This window comes from Gadus chalcogrammus, chromosome 9 (genome assembly GCF_026213295.1).
Source record: "Gadus chalcogrammus isolate NIFS_2021 chromosome 9, NIFS_Gcha_1.0, whole genome shotgun sequence".
In the NCBI taxonomy this organism is placed as follows: Eukaryota; Metazoa; Chordata; class Actinopteri; order Gadiformes; family Gadidae; genus Gadus; species Gadus chalcogrammus.
The window spans coordinates 16,742,457-16,761,764 of NC_079420.1; the positions used below are offsets into that span (position 1 = coordinate 16,742,457).

Below are 19,308 nucleotides of genomic sequence, written 5' to 3' on the forward strand. Positions count from 1 at the left end.
ACGAATCATCTTGGATTGGTCAGCTAAAAGCCTTGCCTGTGGTTTCTCTTGGCTCAAACCAATATGAAGTCATACTTCAACACGGTTGCTGCTGAATGCTCCAAAGTTCAATTTATCAGAGCTAGATCATGTACCACTGCTTAAACATTTGGTGTAGCTTGGTATAATAACACCCTGCTATTTATTTATATTAAGAGTAATATTTTAACAGGAGAAAGAAAGTGAATAAAAAACAACTACTGACTGTTTATATTTTGAACACAAGATTTAATACAATTTCAAATCCACTCTTTACACACAGTAAATATAAATATTGCAATATTCTCAAGTTGAAGTCTTCAGGGGATAAACTATGTGCAAATGGTCAAATAAGACAAATGTCCATCAGCCATTTCCAGAAACAAATGGACTTTTTATTCAACATAAACCATGTAGGCCTTTTTCTTTCAGTTTTGCTGGAATAAGGCAAGGCTGACCGAAGGTGTTTAGTCTCTCTACAGGAGCCGGCTAATACACAACAACTTGTTGATGAGGCCCGTTAGGAAGAGGGTGTTGATTTTTCAATAAGGTTGATACAGATATCGTTTGTGTGGTGTGTGGTATGTGTGTGCGTGTGTGTTTGGGGGGGCGGGGGGGGGCGGGGTCACAGGAAATACCCTCTGTTTTGGTGAGGAAGAGCGAGGTGACAGGAAACCCTTTTGTGTGGCTACTCTATCCTTTTCCTGTTTATGTGCCAGTGGTACTTCCTACTTCCTGTTATACCCAGGAAGTTACACATTCCAGCTATGATCTCCTGTGTGTTTGTGTCTGAAGAAATTGGGTTTTCTTTTCTTGCCTGTTGACGATTTCCAGTTTACAGAACAAAACATTCCTAGTAAAAGTGGAAGTATTTATATTTGTTAAACTGTGATCTTTATTAAATTGTCCAGCATTTTTTTTCTGGACAGCAAATGTCAGTGCAAGGGGTGATTACATAAAATAGGATAGCGTGAGTTAGATAGGTCTCATCCTGTCCAGGCTTACACCAGTACTCATAAGATCACTGTGTTACGAGAGGAATCATAGAGACCCCATCTGTGAGTCAGTCCGGCCCATAGCTAAGCATTGACTCCTCTGTCACCATGCCAACCCCGGTATTTGCTGACACCCGGATTTGGATAAAAAAAATAGCTGGGAATGTTTTGACACATCCCCGTAAACACACACAGTCCGAAAAGATTTCTTGGGTTAAACCCTGGCTCCAACTGTGCCTTGAACCCGAAGGCACAGTGGAGAAAATAACACTTTTCCTTCATGATTACACTGGTATTAAACCTCTGCCTGTCTGTCCGTCTCTCTCTCTCTCTCTCTCTCTCTCTCTCTCCCCAGCAGTGGAAGATGGAGAGTCTTCCGAGTGTGGGGGAACCTGGGATGAATCGAATGTCCAGACAGGTACTGTGCTTACACACACACACACGCTCACACGCACGCAGACACAAGCTATTTTAGACATAAATTCTATATGGTTTACATTGGTTTGTCTACTATGTAATGAGAGCGGGGTGTGAAGTAGACCTCAGTATTGACCGAGAGGATACAACTCCCGCGCTTGGCTTACCAAGTTTATGGCGTTCTGCATCAGAAAGTACCCGAAAGTGCATACTCTGTACTCGCACGACGCTGTCTTCATTTAGCAGAGGCAGGAGTAGAATTAGTGCAGTGGTGTCATGAAAGGCTACTTGTGGGGCACACACACACGCACACACACACACGCACAGGCTTGCAGTCTATCAGGGCACACTTAACACAGCCCAGCTACTGACTGGGGGCCTGCAGAGACCCTGAGACATACTGCTGAATAGGGGGTAAATGCTCGGTACACTCTCTCTGTCTCTCTCTCCCTGTCTCTATTTCACTCTCTCTTTTTCCTCCAGCTGGGTTGCTCTCTTTCTGTCTCTCTCTTGTTCTCTGTGTTTCTCTCCTACCTTTTCCTTTTCTCCTCCATGGTTCAGTTCTTCGGGGAAGGAGGCGTAGGAAAATGTGTGTGCGTGTCCGTGTGTAGGAACACACACTCCCTTCATCCTCCTGCGGCCCTTCCACACCCCACCTCCCTTCCTTAGCACTGTGTGAACCCTCCTCCGGGGGCGGTGTGTGTGTGTGTGTGTGTGTGTGTGTGTGTGTGTGTGTGTGTGTGTGTGTGTGTGTGTGTGTGTGTGTGTGTGTGTGTGTGTGTGTGTGTGTGTGTGTGTGTGTGTGTGTGTGTGTCTGGGGACCTTGGCTTCCTGCAGGATCTAACATACACAGCAGTTCTGGCGAGCCCCCCAGGACCTCAGTCAGCACCCCCACCCCCCCCAGGAGCTTACACACGCAAACACGTATGCACACACACACACACACACACACACACACACACACACACACACACACACACACACACACACACACACACACACACACACACACACACACACACACACACACACACACACACACACACACACACACACGTTTGAACTCACACACGCACCCCCTCTGGCCTATCACACACGCACGCCTCAGTGTGTGATAGGCCGCCCTCCTTAGTCAGCTGCTCTGTTAAGTGTGGATATCTATATTAACACCTTCTCCCTCTGTCGCCTTCTCCTTATCCATCTTCCACTTTTTAGCCTCTCAGATCTTAGAGATTGTGTGTGTGTGTGTGTGTATGCGCAACCGTTTTTGGTCTTATTTAAGTATATAAAAGACACAAACCACTTCCTTGGAAGTCCCTGGGAGATGGTGTCAGAGAGGACAGAGCAGGCCATAAACAAAGGGAGGAGTAGCGGAGAGTAATGCCATGCTTCCATTGCACTGTTAGACGTGCACCTATCCCCTCTCTCTCTCCCTCTTTCTGAGTAAATGGTGTGATGCGTTTGGAAAGACCCTTGGCCCCCCCTCCTCCCCTGACACACACACACACACACACACACACACACACACACACACACACACACACACACACACACACACACACACACACACACACACACACACACACACACACACACAGAAACTCCTCCTGCTTCTTCTCCTTCCTGTTCCCATGTCCGTCTTTCCCCTCAAGAGGAGTCTGAAAGCTGAGGCGCTTGTGTGGAAAGGGGGAGACTTCTGAACTACAGGGGAGCGAGCCGCAGCTGCCCTCCCTCCCCCGACCCATGGGCCTCTCCCTCTGCCCTCCCGGTCCGCTATGAGAGAGTGTGGCTGTGTGTCGGTGTGTGTGTGTGTGTGTGTCACTTTTCCATACCATTTCCACATTCAATTCTTGTCAACAAGGACTTGGGGGGCAGTAGTGTGTTTAGTTTAGTACGGCGTCAGTAAATTGTGCAAATTCAGTACATTTGCACACTTTACTACACTACTGTACACCACACTGACACAAACCAGTCCCACACACAGCGTGCTGGTTATTAGTCACGGGGGAGAACAAAGCCTGTCATATCTCCAAGGAGGAAACCGAGAAACTGAGACCGATTCGATTATCATGACTCGTCTCATGGCGGTGAGACGTGTGTGTGTGTGTGTGTGTGTGTGTGTGTGTGTTACTAGCCAGGGCATTGGGCTGGCCATCTCGGGGGTATGTATTAGGGATCGACCGATACAGATTTTTTTAGGGCCGATACGATACCGATATTTTTTATCAGCCTTAGCCGATACGCCGATACCGATATTTAGAGCCGATACTACTTTTTTTTTTTGCTCCCTCAATCATAAAAATTACACTGATAACAAATGTTACAAGTCTCAATTAAAAAAAAGGAACATTTATTGAACTTCAATATAAAAAACTATATTTAACAAATAGTAAAAACAGGTGAGGTAGAACAAGTAAAAAAAAATAAAAATAAAAATAGGCGAAAAAAATATCGGCGGAAATCGGCCGCGTATCGGCCGATACCGATACACGTAAAAAACGCGAATATCGGCCGATAATATCGGCCGACCGATATATCGGTCGATCCCTAGTATGTATGCACAGCACATACAGTCAGCCCTAATTGTCATCCATCCATCTATTCTAACTTCCATCCATCCACCCATCTCTGGGCTGGGAGAGCAAGTTTTTTTTTTCCAGTTTGTTTTCTTGCTCCCTGTGGAACAATGGCAGAAGAAAGAGAGAGCGAGAGAGAATGAGATGAACGATGGCAGGGTGGAGAGGGAATGCTGGTGGGGGGGGGGGGGGGGGGGGCAGTTCCACTCCCACGCTGTAATATCTTCATGATCACCAGGACGGCAAATGAAAAACAGGACACTAGTCTCTCTCTCTCTCTCTCTCTCTCTCTCTCTCTCTCTCTCTCTCTCTCTCTCTCTCTCTCTCTCTCTCTCTCTCTCTCTCTCTCTCTCTCTCTCTCTCTCTCTCTCTCTCTCTCTCTCTCTCTCTCTCTCTCTCTCTCTCTCTCTCTCTCTCTCTCTCTCTCACACACACACACACCCCTGGAGATCCATAATATAGTTTTAATTTCCCAAAGGCTGCCGCAGGAAAACAGTTTCTGTGTGTGTATGTTTTTGTGTTTTGTCTGTGATGCACAATCGAACTCTGTATATATGTGTGTGTGGGTTGCACCATTTTTAAATGTTTTAATCGGTGTATATTTTTGAGTGGCTAAAGATCAAAACAGGATGGCATCGGTTAGCAGCTGTCGTCTTGTCGGCGTTGTTTGTGTTTTCCCCCTTTACTTCCATGACGTTGGTGGGTGCTTACATCAGCCTGTTCCTCTAGACACCACTGCACTGGGTGCTGCTCTCTAGGCCCCTCTCGAGGCCCTCCAGGGGGCCGTCTGACCCTGGGTGTTTTCCTGTACATCTTGTCCCTGGAGACCCGAGGCGATGTGTGAAAACACAGGCCAACACACGCACCTATTTATTTACTCACTCATTCACACACAATGCATGCACGGTCAGGTGGCAAGGTTAGAGGGTCAGACGGGAGCCTTGCCTTCCTGTTATAAAGACTCGCACAGAGAAACAGAAACAGAGGGAGGTAGCATCGGTGAAGCTAAGGTATCCTTGTCCAGCTGCACCTGTCCCAGCTTACACACACACACACACACACACGCCTGTGCAAGCTGGGGCTTCAACTCGTTGTATGAGTTCAAATCTCCACACTTGCGTGCATGTCCAGGTGGCTTGTTGTCAAACCAACAAGATGTTCTCACTGGATTAACCTCATAGTACGTAAGCACAGATTGAGTTTCCCCATTGTATTCCTCTTGTGTGACAATTTCAATTTCAAATCGCATGCAACAGTATCTGGGGATGTGACGCATTTCCAAGTAAATTGCAATGCTTTGTTATAATACCCTTATATCCCTGAGACCTATCTCTCTAAGTACGCAATCGCAATCATTAGTATCCGTTGGCAGTGTTGTGCACGCCTGCGCACACATTTGTGTTAAAATCACAAAGGACGGAAATGAGCCGTCAAGTTAAGAAAGTATACTTCCTTTTCAAGTTGTCTTCAATTGTCATTGTCCCCAAATGTGATTTCTTCAACAATGGACTATAGTCTGACCTGACACTTCTAGAAGTTGGCTGCAATTTATTCTGTTAATGAAAGAAATAGCTTTTTCTCATGAAGTTCTCTTGTGTTCAATTAAACCACCTTTTAGGAAAAGCATTAGCAAACAACACAAATGCTAATTTAGCTTATAGAACCCCCCTTTTTGACACACCCCTAAAATATTTTTGTTCCACCCTCAAGCAAACGACCAGCTAGAGAATTATATATTCGACAGTACCCGTGTTCTATTGAAGGATATAGCAATGAGAATGCATAGATGCGTTCCGTTGACCTGTTGTGTGTGTGTGTGTGTGTGTGTGTGTGTGCGTGTGAGTGTGCGCGCGCATGAGTGTGACCTGATCCGAAGCTTGACATAGTCAAGAGAAAAGGGGCCTTGTGTTGAAGAATGTTTGGTTTCTAAACATGCTGCTGGAAGCCAGACAGAAGTGTGTGTGTGTGTGGAGCAGCAGACGGGCCACTGAACTCGGAGCGGGCCGCAACCTCCAACACCTTCATTCCTCTCCCCCATGTTTGCCCGTTTTCTATGTCCTTCAAACCCAGAGGTTTGAGCACTTGACAGAATTATTTTTTTTAAGTCTTTAACAAAAATCTGCTTCCTATTTATGATTAATTCGATTGTTGAACAGTTTTCAATCCATAACATGTTTGAGGGTTTTTATTATATCTGAGCACATACTGTTAGTTATTAAGTAAACACACAGCAGGCCCATCTGAAAAACAAATATTAACATGTACATTTTAAAATTGGTGTTTTTCAAGTTACTCAGCTTTTTTAGCATTTTTCCAACTTCGTTTCTTTAAACATTTTAAGTGCATATTCCTCTGGGATCTTCCGGCTTCCCTCTTTGGCTTCCCTCTAGTCATACATTAAGCTCATTGCATGTTCATTATCTCAATAATCTGCTTGCACAAAACCACACACACACTACTTGATGGAGAGGCTACAAGCAAAACCTACATATTCTTGCAAACATGTTGAAAATACGCATTATGAAAGTACACACTGATCACACTCAGAGTGTCAAACATGCACACAAAAACACGCACATCCACACAGACTATCGCTGTAAACTGAACCAGCGTTAATTAGTGGGCCCCAGCTAGGAGTAGTTAGACGCGGCCACACCATTTGACTGCTAATTCACTTCTCTTTATCTAATTAAAACACACACACACACACACACACACACACACACACACACACACACACACACACACACACACACACACACACACACACACACACACACACACACACACACACACACACACACACACACACACACACACTATATGTAAAGTGACCTCATAATTCGTCGCGGATGCAGTCGAGTAAAGTTATTTTTTTATCAATGTGTCTAAGATGCATTTGAATGACAGATGTGACACAGCAATGCTGGCATATCACTGAATCACTGTGCAGTGAGGGACGGTGAAACTAGACCTTTCTAGTGATCTGCTCTAGTAGCACTAGTTAAAGCAGCTCACCGCAGACACTAACCCGGGGATTCCACCGGACGCGTTACGGCAACGTTACGGCTGCGGCACGTCTTTATGGCAAGCCGAGTGTGCCACAATTCGACTTCAATTAAACGCGTTCTGAAACGCCAGCACGCGTGCCCAGAACGCGTTTTGGTTTTCCAGAACGCGTTCCGGCGTTTCAGCGCGCGCGCCCAGAACGCGTTCCGGCGTTTCAGCGCGCGCGCCCAGAACGCGTTCCGGCGTTTCAGCGCGCGCGCCCAGAACGCGTTCCGGCGTTTCAGCGCGCGCGCCCAGAACGCGTTCCGGCGTTTCAGCGCGCGCGCCCAGAACGCGTTCCGGCGTTTCAGCGCGCGCGCCCAGAACGCGTTCCGGCGTTTCAGCGCGCGCGCCCAGAACGCGTTCTGGCATTTAAGCGCGCGCGCCAAGAACGCGTTACGGCATTTCTGCGTGCGCGCTCAGAACGCATATTAGCATATTAACAGCACGCGTGCTGTTAATATGCTAATGCACTCCTCCCCTCAATTTTCTCAGCCAATAGATTTGAGCCGTTTTCACCTAATCATATGCTAGGGCAAACACACAGACAACATCAGTCGAGACCAGAGACTCTTCTTTCGCGAATCTTTTCTGTTGTGTCGTTCTTAAAGTCGAAAGATGTTAAAGGCACCCAGTGCAACTTTTGAGGCTTAAAAATAAACATTCAATTTCTAGTCTTTTTTACACGTAGTAAGTTTCAATAACTCCATACCATTACATACCGACATTCAAGCAGCAAATATGAGACGTCGTTGTGTGGTGAGAACTGATAGAAAATCGATAACAACAACAATGCCGCCATTTTCTTTATTTTTTGTAACCTACAATAAATAAAGCAGGCTTCCAGTCAATGGAAAAATGGCGTCTCCCCACCGGCGATTGTTGTTGTTTACGATTTTCTATCAGTTCTCACCACACAGCGACGTCTCATCTTTTCTCCTTGAATGTCGATATGTAATGGTATGAAGTTATTGAAACTTACTACGTGTAAAAAAGACTAGAAATTGAATGTTTCTTTTTCATTGAATGTTTACATAAAGTTGCACTGGGTGCCTTTAAGATGTTTCAAATTAGGTGGTTAATGTGGAGGTGGTGAACACTACAAGTACATACACTTTGACTATACACTATCTAAGCTACTTGACCGAACATTGTGTATGGTAAGTGCCGTGGCAACTATGATAACATAATTAAAAAATACTTTTATTTATAGCGCATCGTTTATTACATTTATTTATTACAGCATTACATGAGTCAGCTTATTCGTCTTCTGAGTACAATAAAAACAATAAAAGAGTTCAGAAGTTAGAGTTAAAATTCCATTAGAAGTAAATAAGTCCGTCTGAAGTATTAACATGCAGTTGCAGGTTTTAGCCTGCAACTGCAACAGCCTGCAATTATGTTATCATAGTTGCCACGGCACTTACCATACACAATGTTCGGTCAAGTAGCTTAGATAGTGTATAGTCAAAGTGTATGTACTTGTAGTGTTCACCACCTCCACATTAACCACCTAATTTGAAACATCTTAACATCTTTCGACTTTAAGAACGACACAACAGAAAAGATTTGTGAAAGAAGAGCTCTGGTCTCGACTGATGTTGTCTGTGTGTTTGCCCTAGCATATGATTAGGGGAAAACGGCTCAAATCTATTGGCTGAGAAAATTGAGGGGAGGAGCGCATTAGCATATTAACAGCACGCGTGCTGTTAATATGCTAATATGCGTTCTGAGCGCGCGCGCAGAAATGCCGGAACGCGTTCTTGGCGCGCGCGCTGAAATGCCAGAACGCGTTCTGGGCGCGCGCGCTGAAATGCCAGAACGCGTTCTGGGCGCGCGCGCTGAAACGCCGGAACGCGTTCTGGAAAACCAAAACGCGTTCTGGGCACGCGTGCTGGCGTTTCAGAACGCGTTTAATTGAAGTCGAATTGTGGCACACTCGGCTTGCCATACGTCTTGGCCGCGACTTTGCCCTGCTTGCATTTCCACCGGGCGCGTTACGGCAGCGCAACGCTGCCTTGCGAGCCAGCCGTATTCACACGAGATCACGAGATCCCGCGATAATCCTAAACCTAATGTACTCACCTTCCACTCCCAAAACTACTGCAATTAAATGCCAGGCTTTGTCCTTTCTGACATTGTTCTTATAAAAAGGATGATTTGAGACCCTTTGATTGATTGACTGCTGACCTGGTGCCACCGGTCATGACGTAATAATGTTGGTGTTTTATTTATTGTGTTTTATTTTGAAAATTGAGCGGAATGCTCTATGGCTTTTACTTTTTCACTTCCTGCCCTGATCGATCTGCTCTGTTGAAATTGACGCGGTTCAGCAGCGGCTTGCGGCAAAAATAGGAATGCTACGGAATGATAGCGCTGCGGCGCGGCACGCCGCTCCTGGGACGCTGCTGAGACGTTCCGCAGCCGCGCCCGGTGGAAATGGTCTCATTGATTAGAGTGGAACCTATCTGCTGCGGTGACCGCGGCCAAGACGTGCCGCAGCCGTAACGTTGCCGTAACGCGTCCGGTGGAATCCCGGTGTAAGAAGTCCAGCATCGAGGCAGGCATTAGGGAAAGCTTGAGTCCGTTAGTGACTCTCTACAACATAATGACATTTTGATGTCTAATCCATATCGGGTGGCAGATAGGGCGAGAGAAAGCTCTCCACGTAATGTTCTCTCCACACTATCGACTTGGTATATACAATTCATGTTCTACCTTGATTAAACTATTGTATTTTCCATTATTTCTAATTCATAATTTTAGGCTTGTTCGTATGATTGATTGTGATGTGTGTGTGTGTGTGTGTGTGTGTGTGTGTGTGTGTGTGTGTGTGCGCAAGCGCGCTGTTACTACTAGTATAGGGACAGTCTGTTACTCAGAGATAATGGTCCTCTATAGAGCTGTGTGTGTGTGTGTGTGTGTGTGTGTGTGTGTGTGTGTGTGTGTGTGTGTGTGTGTGTGTGTGTGTGTGTGTGTGTGTGTGTGTGTGTGTGTGTGTGTGTGTGTGTGTGTGTGTGTGAGTAGCTCTTGCCTATCCAGCTGGCAAGCATGCCTGTGTGCACGTGTTCGTCTGCACAAGGGAGGGCTCCTTGCTAGGGACCTTCGCCACACTGTTCAATCAATACACACACACACACACACACACACACACACACACACACACACACACACACACACACACACACACACACACACACACACACACACACACACTCGCCCTCTCTTGGGGGGCCGCTCCCGCTGTTTTTTGCTATTGCGTACGTGTCTTCTCGTGTGTAAATATAATGTGTACATTTTTGAGGATGAGAATATTGGCAAAGAGTGTGTGGTTTTTCTGATGGACATAGATGCAGAATGTGTTTATTCATTCTCAGAGGAAGGAAGATGCAGTAGAATATGATATGAATAAGTCATGGGACAAACAGGCCTTGGCGGCAGTGGAAATGGAAGGACTGGCCTTCACCATGGAGGGGGGTGGGGCTTAAATGGGCCCACTTGAATAACACATCAGAATGACAGGACGCTGGTAACCTGTCACGTGTGTGTCTTTGTAATTAAACAGAAGCATTGAAAACAAAGGGGTTAAGGAAGAGAGGTGACACTGGTGGAGGTAGTGAAGGGATGAACACGGGACAGAAAGGGAACAGGGCGAAGAAGAAAGAGAATGATGATATGTCTCTGATGACTCCTCCCCCCCGTTGCTATGACAGCAGGTTGTGTTGGCATGTGCCAAACTTGGCTCTGCTCACACCTCTGGCATCAGGGGCACCTTGGTGTGTGTGGGTGTGTGGGTGTGTGTGTGTGTGTGTGTGTGTGTGTCCAAGTTTCTGCTTGATTTTACATCTAACTCTGTCTGCAATAGTCTAGCACGTATCGACTATAAACATCTGGATCACGGTCTAAACTAATTGATTGTACACACACACACATAGATAGATAGATAGATTAGTGTTGAGTAAATTGATTGGATTAATAGTCCAAGTCATAACCTTCATCAGGCATCTTATTTTCACTAGTGATTTCTCTCACCCCCTCAAGATGCTAGCACACTACCCCAACAAACGGCAACACCAACTTATAGAATGTGGCTCATCCGACCGACACCACCGGGTCTGGCACCTGCCCTGCTGTCTGCGTTTTTCGGGGCAGTTTGCAAGCGCCTTGATATTGTTGGTGGCTATTGTAGTCATTCGGATTAGATTTATACCACCGCATTTTGGTCTATTAGATGTATTAATCAGATGTTAGAGAAACTGTATATTGTGAAATGCATGAATTCTGGTATTCACATTTATTTGCACTGCTTTATTATTTGTATTTTGCTTGTTCTGAATGGATTACAGCGTTCTTCTGTATTTTCTGATGATGTTCTCAGACTGTCCTAGTTGAGAGGAAAAGAGCAGTGGAGAAGATGCTCGGTCATTATGATCCAGTTACTAATAATGCGTTTTCATCTTTTAATACAACTTCATCTTTTAATACAACCATATTGAGATATCAGGTTAAAAGTGTGTGTGTGTGTGTGTGTGTGTGTGTGTGTGTGTGTGTGTGTGTGTGTGTGTGTGTGTGTGTGTGTGTGTGTGTGTGTGTGTGTGTGTGTGTGTGTGTGTGTGTGTGTGTGTGTGTGTGTTCATTCTGGGACCCAGTCCCTCCCTGGCCAGAAGGTGCTCTCACCACTGGACAGATGGCCAACGCCCTCCCACTCTCCTTTCTCCATTTCCTCCCTCTTACAAGCTCTCTCCATCCATCCTTCCTCTTCTTTACAGACACACACACACATTCACATACACACACAGCCTTTCCCCACCACAGCATCTCCACCCTGCCAAGCCACTGTTTGTCACCACTAGTAGGTCACAAAATTAATGCAGAATTTAGTTTTACGGTTTTTGGTCGGTTGAATCGTGTATTAGATTGCGTATCTAATGTGTACAGGGTTTTTCGTTTGTTGTAGGAGAACCAAAAACAAACGTCTTGGTATATTTCTTCAGAGTTGGCCGCCTCCTGCCATGAAACATGGTTTCTTCATGATGAGAAACCGAAATAAATGTCTTTACCCATTTGGGTTTCTCTGTACTTTTGCACTCTCTATAGAGCTCATTATTGCTCAAATGGGCCATGTTGGCACACCTACTTATCTACCCTCTGTGTATTCTGATTTGGACCTTTGGACAACTGTAGGATGTGTTATGCAAAACCAGGTTGTGGGCGGGCTCATGTCGGCAAACTGTTTCCTCGATGCCGGGACGCACTCTGAACCAGCCAGCGGTGCGTGGCGTCTTCACACACTCAATTAGAGTTGGTGTATCTACTCTTACTTTATCCCTCCTTCTTTCTCCCTCGCTGCCCTCTCTTCGCTCACACCATTTCCTCGGCCTGTGTTCCTTTCTACCCGGCCTGCTCGCCGGTGACGGTCGTACTGGGTTCTCATTGTTCATAATGTGATAATAAGGTGTGAAGATGGAGATCCAATGGAGCTCAGGGGATCGGGCATTTACTGTACAGCCTCTCTCCCCCCCCCCCCCTTACTATCATGTCCATGTAGTGTGACCCACACACACGTTTAGAGTGCGTTTAAATACATTTTAGCTTTCCACCCGAGCAAAAGAAAGACATTCTGTTGACGCGCCCGTTTATGAGCGATTCCCGCTGTGAGTGGCTGTGTCTCACGTTGACCCCCCCCCCCCCCCCCCCCTTGTGTACCCCCCAGACGTCCCCGCTGCGGAGGCGGAGGCGGAGGCCAAGCTGCGTCGTGGGGGAGGGCTGCCCGACGAGGACCACGACGAGCCCAACGACCTGGACCCGGACGACGACCTGGACGACGAGTCCATCTTCACCTGCGACAACTGCCAGCAGGACTTTGAGTGCCTGGCCGAGCTCACGGAGCACCGCACCCACCACTGCCCCGCCGGTAGGACTGTCCCTCTGTCTTCTCCTGGTGGCTGTCTGTCTGTCTGTCTGTCTCTCTCTGCCCGTCTGCCTCTCGCTAGCTGCACGTCAACAGCGACCATGGAGGCTTATGTGGGATTCACCGAGATTTATACGTTGAGGTATATTCGATAAGGGCTACATTGCATTGAGGTATATACATTGAGATGTATTCGTTGAGGTCAATACCTGAGGTATATTTGAGTTATATACATTGGGGTGTATGCATTGAGGTTAATCATGGAGGTATATTTGATGTGAATTCAGAAACTATAGCTATGGAGAGTGGGCTGGGGGAAGGTAAAATGTGTGGAGTAGATTGAGGTAGTTAGCCCAGCGGTATCCTTTTAGAGCTGCTGTCATTTCTCAACAATAGACTGGTGATTATAATGACTCTTATGGCCAGGCCTCCATGTCTGCGTCACCTAAATACTGCCAGTGGCTTTACCCCAGTGGTGGCTTTTTGTCCGAATACTATTCAGGGGCGAATGGATATGTCAGTGCCTTTCTTACATTGACAAATTTTTCCACTGAGGCATAATACCAGGGTATTAGTTATGATTTCAATTCTTGTGATATTCAGTCAAACAACTTGGTGTAACGGAGTGCATTACCATTTGAATGGAATGTTAAAATGTTCGAAGTTGGATCTGTGTATGTTTTACGATATTAATTTTTCCGAAAAAAGCAATTTGGTGAACGGTAATGTTCAGGTACATGACTTGTTGCAGGATGAGACTGTTTCCAGTGGGACATTTTGTACCTTGATTATTTAGACATGGTTAAAACAGCCCCCCAACCGCAACCAAGAAATAGATCTAATATGGAACCAAGGGCTTCTTGTTTTGGAGCCAGAGCTTTTTTGGTTTCTTCTTCTGCTAAAATGTTCACTTGCACCTTTATCGCTTGAACTCCGTTTTACCCACATGGTCTCTGGAGAACACACACACACACACACACACACACACACACACACACACACACACACACACACACACACACACACACACACACACACACACACACACACACACACACACACACACACACACACACACACACACACACACACACACTGGCTGTTATTAGTAGCAGTGTAATTAATGGAGGGGCTGAAAGAAACACGACGGGGGCATCTGGTTCCTACAGATTAATCCAAACGCTCACTTAACGAGCCAACCTGCCACACACACACACACACACACACACACACACACACACACACACACACACACACACACACACACACACACACACACACACACACACACACACACACACACACACACACACACACACACACACACAGCGTGTGTATGAGCACGTGTGTTCACCTTTGATAGGGCGATGTAGGAACAGGGCCCATTGAGAGAGAAAGGGAAGTGTGGGGGGTTGATCAGGGGTGTGCGTGCCCAGAGATGTTTGTGTGTTGTATAACACAAGCCTCTAACCACTTGCTCTATCGATCTCCGGTTGCAGCTCGGCATCATTGACAGAATCTCACCAGTTTGAGGGATTTGTATGGTCTTCAAATAAGAAGGATGCGATTAATGGACATTTTGCAATGTCACGATGTAGTGCAATTTAGCCCGATGCATGGAAAGATCTCTAATGTATTTTCCTTTTATATATTTCCACAATATACATTTTCCTTTTGCCGCTTTTTTTTTGTATGTGGACAGATGCACGCACGCACGCACGCACGCACTTATGCACGCACGCACACAGAGGGATGCTGTCGCTGCACAGGATGTGGACTATGATGTGAGCTCAGCAGTTAGGGGAAGGCTACATGTTACTGAGCAAGAGGGAGAGAAAGAGAGAGGGAGAGAACAAGATCGACAGAGGGAGTGAGGGGTGAGCGAAGGGGGGGGGGGGGGGGGGGGGGGGGGGGGGGGGGGCAAATGAAATGAAATAAAATGAAATGATAAAACATTTTTTTCCCCTGAGAGAGAACGGCCTGAGATTGCAGAGTTATCCCAGTGCCTGGCAGGATGTGTGTGTGTACATGCATGTACCAGTGTGTGTGCGTGTGTGTATATATGTGTGTTTGTAAGGGAGAGGAAGGGGGAGAGAGTTCGGCTTTTGTTAAGGGATGTGGTGTTTAGGCTTTCTTATTTGTTTGTGTCGGTGGCTGCATCCCACACACATACGTGGAATGCTAGCGGGGAGACCATGGCTTTGTCATTATTACTGAAAAGAAGGCTAAATTAAAACACATGGAGTAAAAACATTTGTATCTCCTCCGGTGGATACAAATGTTTTTTTAGATTTTTTTCACACGCACGCACGCGCACAAACACACACAGGGAGAGAGGGTATGGGTGAGTGTGATCTTGCCATGATTATTTGCTAGTAGAGCTTATTTATTGTAATCAGAATAAAATGTTGTGTCTTTTTATTCATTGATACATATAAAACAAAGAGGAACAGATTTAATCAATCAGGCCGAAGTACAGAATCAGAATGGAACTCTAAATTGGCATGCAATTGGCTTTGAATTGGCTTGGTTAGCTGTCAGGCTAATTTCACTATAGCAGTGATGGGTTCCAGGTTAGCAGCAAATGTTGACTGGGTCCCAGGTGCTAGAGTGAAGAGCCGCGTAATTCAGAGACACTTCAGCAGAAGGCCCCATTAATGTGAGGAGAAATTAGACCTATAAACACGTACACATGCATGCACACACGCATTGGCACTGATCAATGTTGGAGTCTTGCATGGACACACCGCATCTGTTCAGGCTCATATTATTTGTGATGGTGAATGATGATCCATGGCAGAAGTGTGTGTAGGTGTGTGTGTGTGTGTGTGTGTGTGTGTGTGTGTGTGTGTGTGTGTGTGTGTGTGTGTGTGTGTGTGTGTGTGTGTGTGTGTGTGTGTGGTTGCATGTGCGCTCAATGGATTGGCCTACCTCTCAATAATGTAGACCGATCACTACTGTCTCCACTTTAACGAAACCCAGAATTTTATTTTTTGCGTTGAACTTTATCTGCCCTGTGACTTTGGATTTGGGTGTGTGTTCTCGGTTTAGCGTGCACATACAAGGGAAGTTTGTTCATGTCTGCGGCGTTTAGTGTGTGGTGTTCTACATTTGATTTTCGTGCGTGTGTGTGAGCGAGCACACACACACACACACACACACACACACACACACACACACACACACACACACACACACACACACACACACACACACACACACACACACACACTGTCAGAGGGCAGTGCTTGGAGGTTTCAGTAGGAGTCAGAATGTGGAGCAGGGTCTCCCAGTAGACAGGAGGAGCAGGGAAAAATCCCTCCTACAGATCAAATGGAGAATATTCTCTGGCCCTGATTGGCCACACACACACACACACACACACACACACACACACACACACACACACACACACACACACACACACACACACACACACACACACACACACACACACACACACACACACACACACACACACACACACACACACACACACAAAGACACACGCACACTAAATGAGTGGTGTGAAGCTGCACAATGACTGTCAGGTCGCTCTCCAGGCAGCCAGGGGGGAGGTATCTGGATCTGTCTCCGACAAACAATAATCGACTAACCTCACCTGTAATAGTAGATGTTTAAGGTGTGTGTGTGAGTTTGTTTGGTCTGTGTGTGTGAATGTGTCTGTTTGTGTTTGTGTGTGTGTGCAGAGGAGGGCAGTGTGTGAAGGTAAGCTGGCTGAGCTCAGGAGCTCCGTTGATTGCATGCATTGCGATGCGTGGGTTCTGTGGATTATGTTATTCTCCTTTTTTGTCTCGCCGGTCGCTCTTTCACACTCTCTTTTCTCCACTTCCTGTCATCCACCTTTCCTGTGCAGCTGTGCTCCACGGGGGGTCGTGGGGAGGGGGGGGGGGCTGGTGGCGGCGGCTGTCTATCGGGCACTGGAAGGGGGGGGGGGGGGGACCGTGTCACGATCGGGGGTGGGGTGGGGTAGGAGACCCGCTGGGCGCTGATAGAAGACATAAACACTGATCCAGGGAAAAGGAAGGGGTGAGATGGAGAGTCATTTTCAGAGGAGACCAGGGTGAGGACAGCTGGGCAGCTGGGGCGCAGAAGTGGGTGGAAGGGGTGCGCCACAGCACACACACGTGCACACGCACACAGTTGCACACAACCTCAATATTTAATTGACACAAATTCACACATTGAACACATGCACGCATACATACACGCACGCACACAGACACACAAAAAATAGGAAGGGGGACAAACTCACGCACACACACACACTTGTGTGTCTGTCGTCAGGGCAGCAGCTGAGTGCTGTAAGGTTGAGACACTTATTAAAGCCACAGATCACTTTCAGCGAGGAGGGGGAAGGACGGAGATGCACGCGCATGCACGTACATACACACGTGCAGTCCAGAAGCTATTGCTGACTGACAGAATAAATAGTTTCCCTTGCAGTCCCAATGCTGTCCACACACACACACACACACACACACACACACACACACACACACACACACACACACACACACACACACACACACACACACACACACACACACACACACACACACACACACACACACACACACACACACACACACACGCGCGCGATCCCCAACCTTGTCCCTTATGTCCTCTCTCACCCTCTATACCTGCTTTGTCAAACCATCCATCTCTTAATCTGTTCTTCTCTCTCGTTCTCTCTCTCTCATTCTCGTTCTCTCTTTCATTCTCTGTCCCTCTCTCCCTCTCTCTCCCCCTTTCTAAGCCTGTCTGTGTGTTTGGTCTCTCGGCCTGTCTCTCTGTCCCTTGTTCTCTGTCTCTCTGTCTGTACCCGCCTACCGGGGGTGGCCTGTAGATTCCTGCGCTAAGCCCTTGGCACGGAATACACACACACACACACACACACACACACACACACACACACACACACACACACACACACACACACACACACACACACACACACACACACACACACACACACACACACACACACACACACACACACACACACACACACACACACACACACACAGCTGGCTGCCGCTCAGGCTTTCTAGGGAGAGGAGGCGGGAGACCGGCACCAACAGTGGGGAAGGGGGCTCTGTGTGTGTGTGTGTGCGTGTGTGAAAGGGGGCACAGCATGCTGAGAGAGAGGGAGCAGGGAGGTGGTACGGACGAGAGGGGTGGTTGTGAAGTCATTTTTCATCACAGGGTTCATTTTTCATGGCAGTTCTCTCTTTCTTTGGCATCCTTTTTCTCTCTCACACACTCTGTGCCTCTCGCTCCGCATTGCTCTATTTCACTCGCTGACTCTCCCTATCCACTTCTCCCCATGCTCCCCTCCCTTGATCCCTCTTTGTCTCCCTTTATTTTCCCTTTTCTCCCCGCCTCTGCCTCCCCCCCCTGCTCTTCCCTTCTCTCTGCCTCTCTCTCTCTCTCTCTCTCTCTCTCTCTCTCTCTCTCTCTCTCTCTCTCTCTCTCTCTCTCTCTCTCTCTCTCTCTCTCTCTCTCTCTCTCTCTCTCTCTCTCTCTCTCTCTCTCTCTCTCTCTCTCTCTCTCTCTCTCTCTCTCTCTCTCGCTCAGCCTAGATTCCTCTTTATGAAATATGGATAGGAGCAGTTTTGGGTGAGCTGAGAGGGTTGCCGATGGAGATCTGGAGCCAGAGAGAAATGGAGGAAGAGGGAGGGAGCGAGGGAGTAGGAGAGAGAGAGAGAGCTAGAGCGGGTGGGAGGGAACTTGTGTCTCGGCAGACGCACCGTTTGCATGCACCTAAACACCTCACTGAGCAATCTGTCAACATGTCAGCAACACATGTTTGGTAAAAAAAAAAGGGAGAGAGTGTGTGTGTTAAGGAGGAGAGGGAGCAGAAGAGAGGAAGGAGGAAGGGGTGTGGGGCGGGGGGGGGGGGGGGGCGGGGAGTCGTCCTCCTCCAGTGGGAGTAATGACTCCCACCAGGATCCTGGAAATGCTTTGAATTCAGCAGATTTTCTCTCGCCCTCCCCCCTCCCCCCCCCCGGGGGCTACGCTTTTTTTTTTAATACAATGCCTGCATCTCAGAAATTTGAGCCCGAGCACCCCTGGGGGCGGGCTTTCATAATGCCTGAAAATGTAGGGTTATATTCTGTGCTCTTCCCCATGGGGCTTTTATTAATACCTGTATTCACCACCACTGGAAAATTACACAGGCAACGCTGCAGGGGCCCGCGCTCGCTCCAGGACGGCAGAAAGGCTCTGCGGGGACCTTTTCCTTTCTTTCACTGTCTCTCTCCTCTATATCTTTCCCTCGCTCTCTCTCGCTCTCGCTCACTCTCTCTCTCTCACTCTC

The 19,308-nt window shown here is 47.3% G+C and overlaps 1 protein-coding gene across 1 annotated transcript in view; it reads left to right on the forward strand.

Moving 5' to 3' along the window:
• znf423 (zinc finger protein 423) overlaps positions 1-19,308 on the forward strand; it is a 157,846-nt gene that overhangs the window by 16,169 nt on the left and 122,369 nt on the right. Inside the window, exons 2-3 of the mRNA XM_056598080.1 lie at positions 1,369-1,431; positions 12,768-12,968. Coding sequence (XP_056454055.1) covers positions 1,369-1,431; positions 12,768-12,968 — 264 coding nt within the window. The remainder of the gene's footprint in view (positions 1-1,368; positions 1,432-12,767; positions 12,969-19,308) is intronic.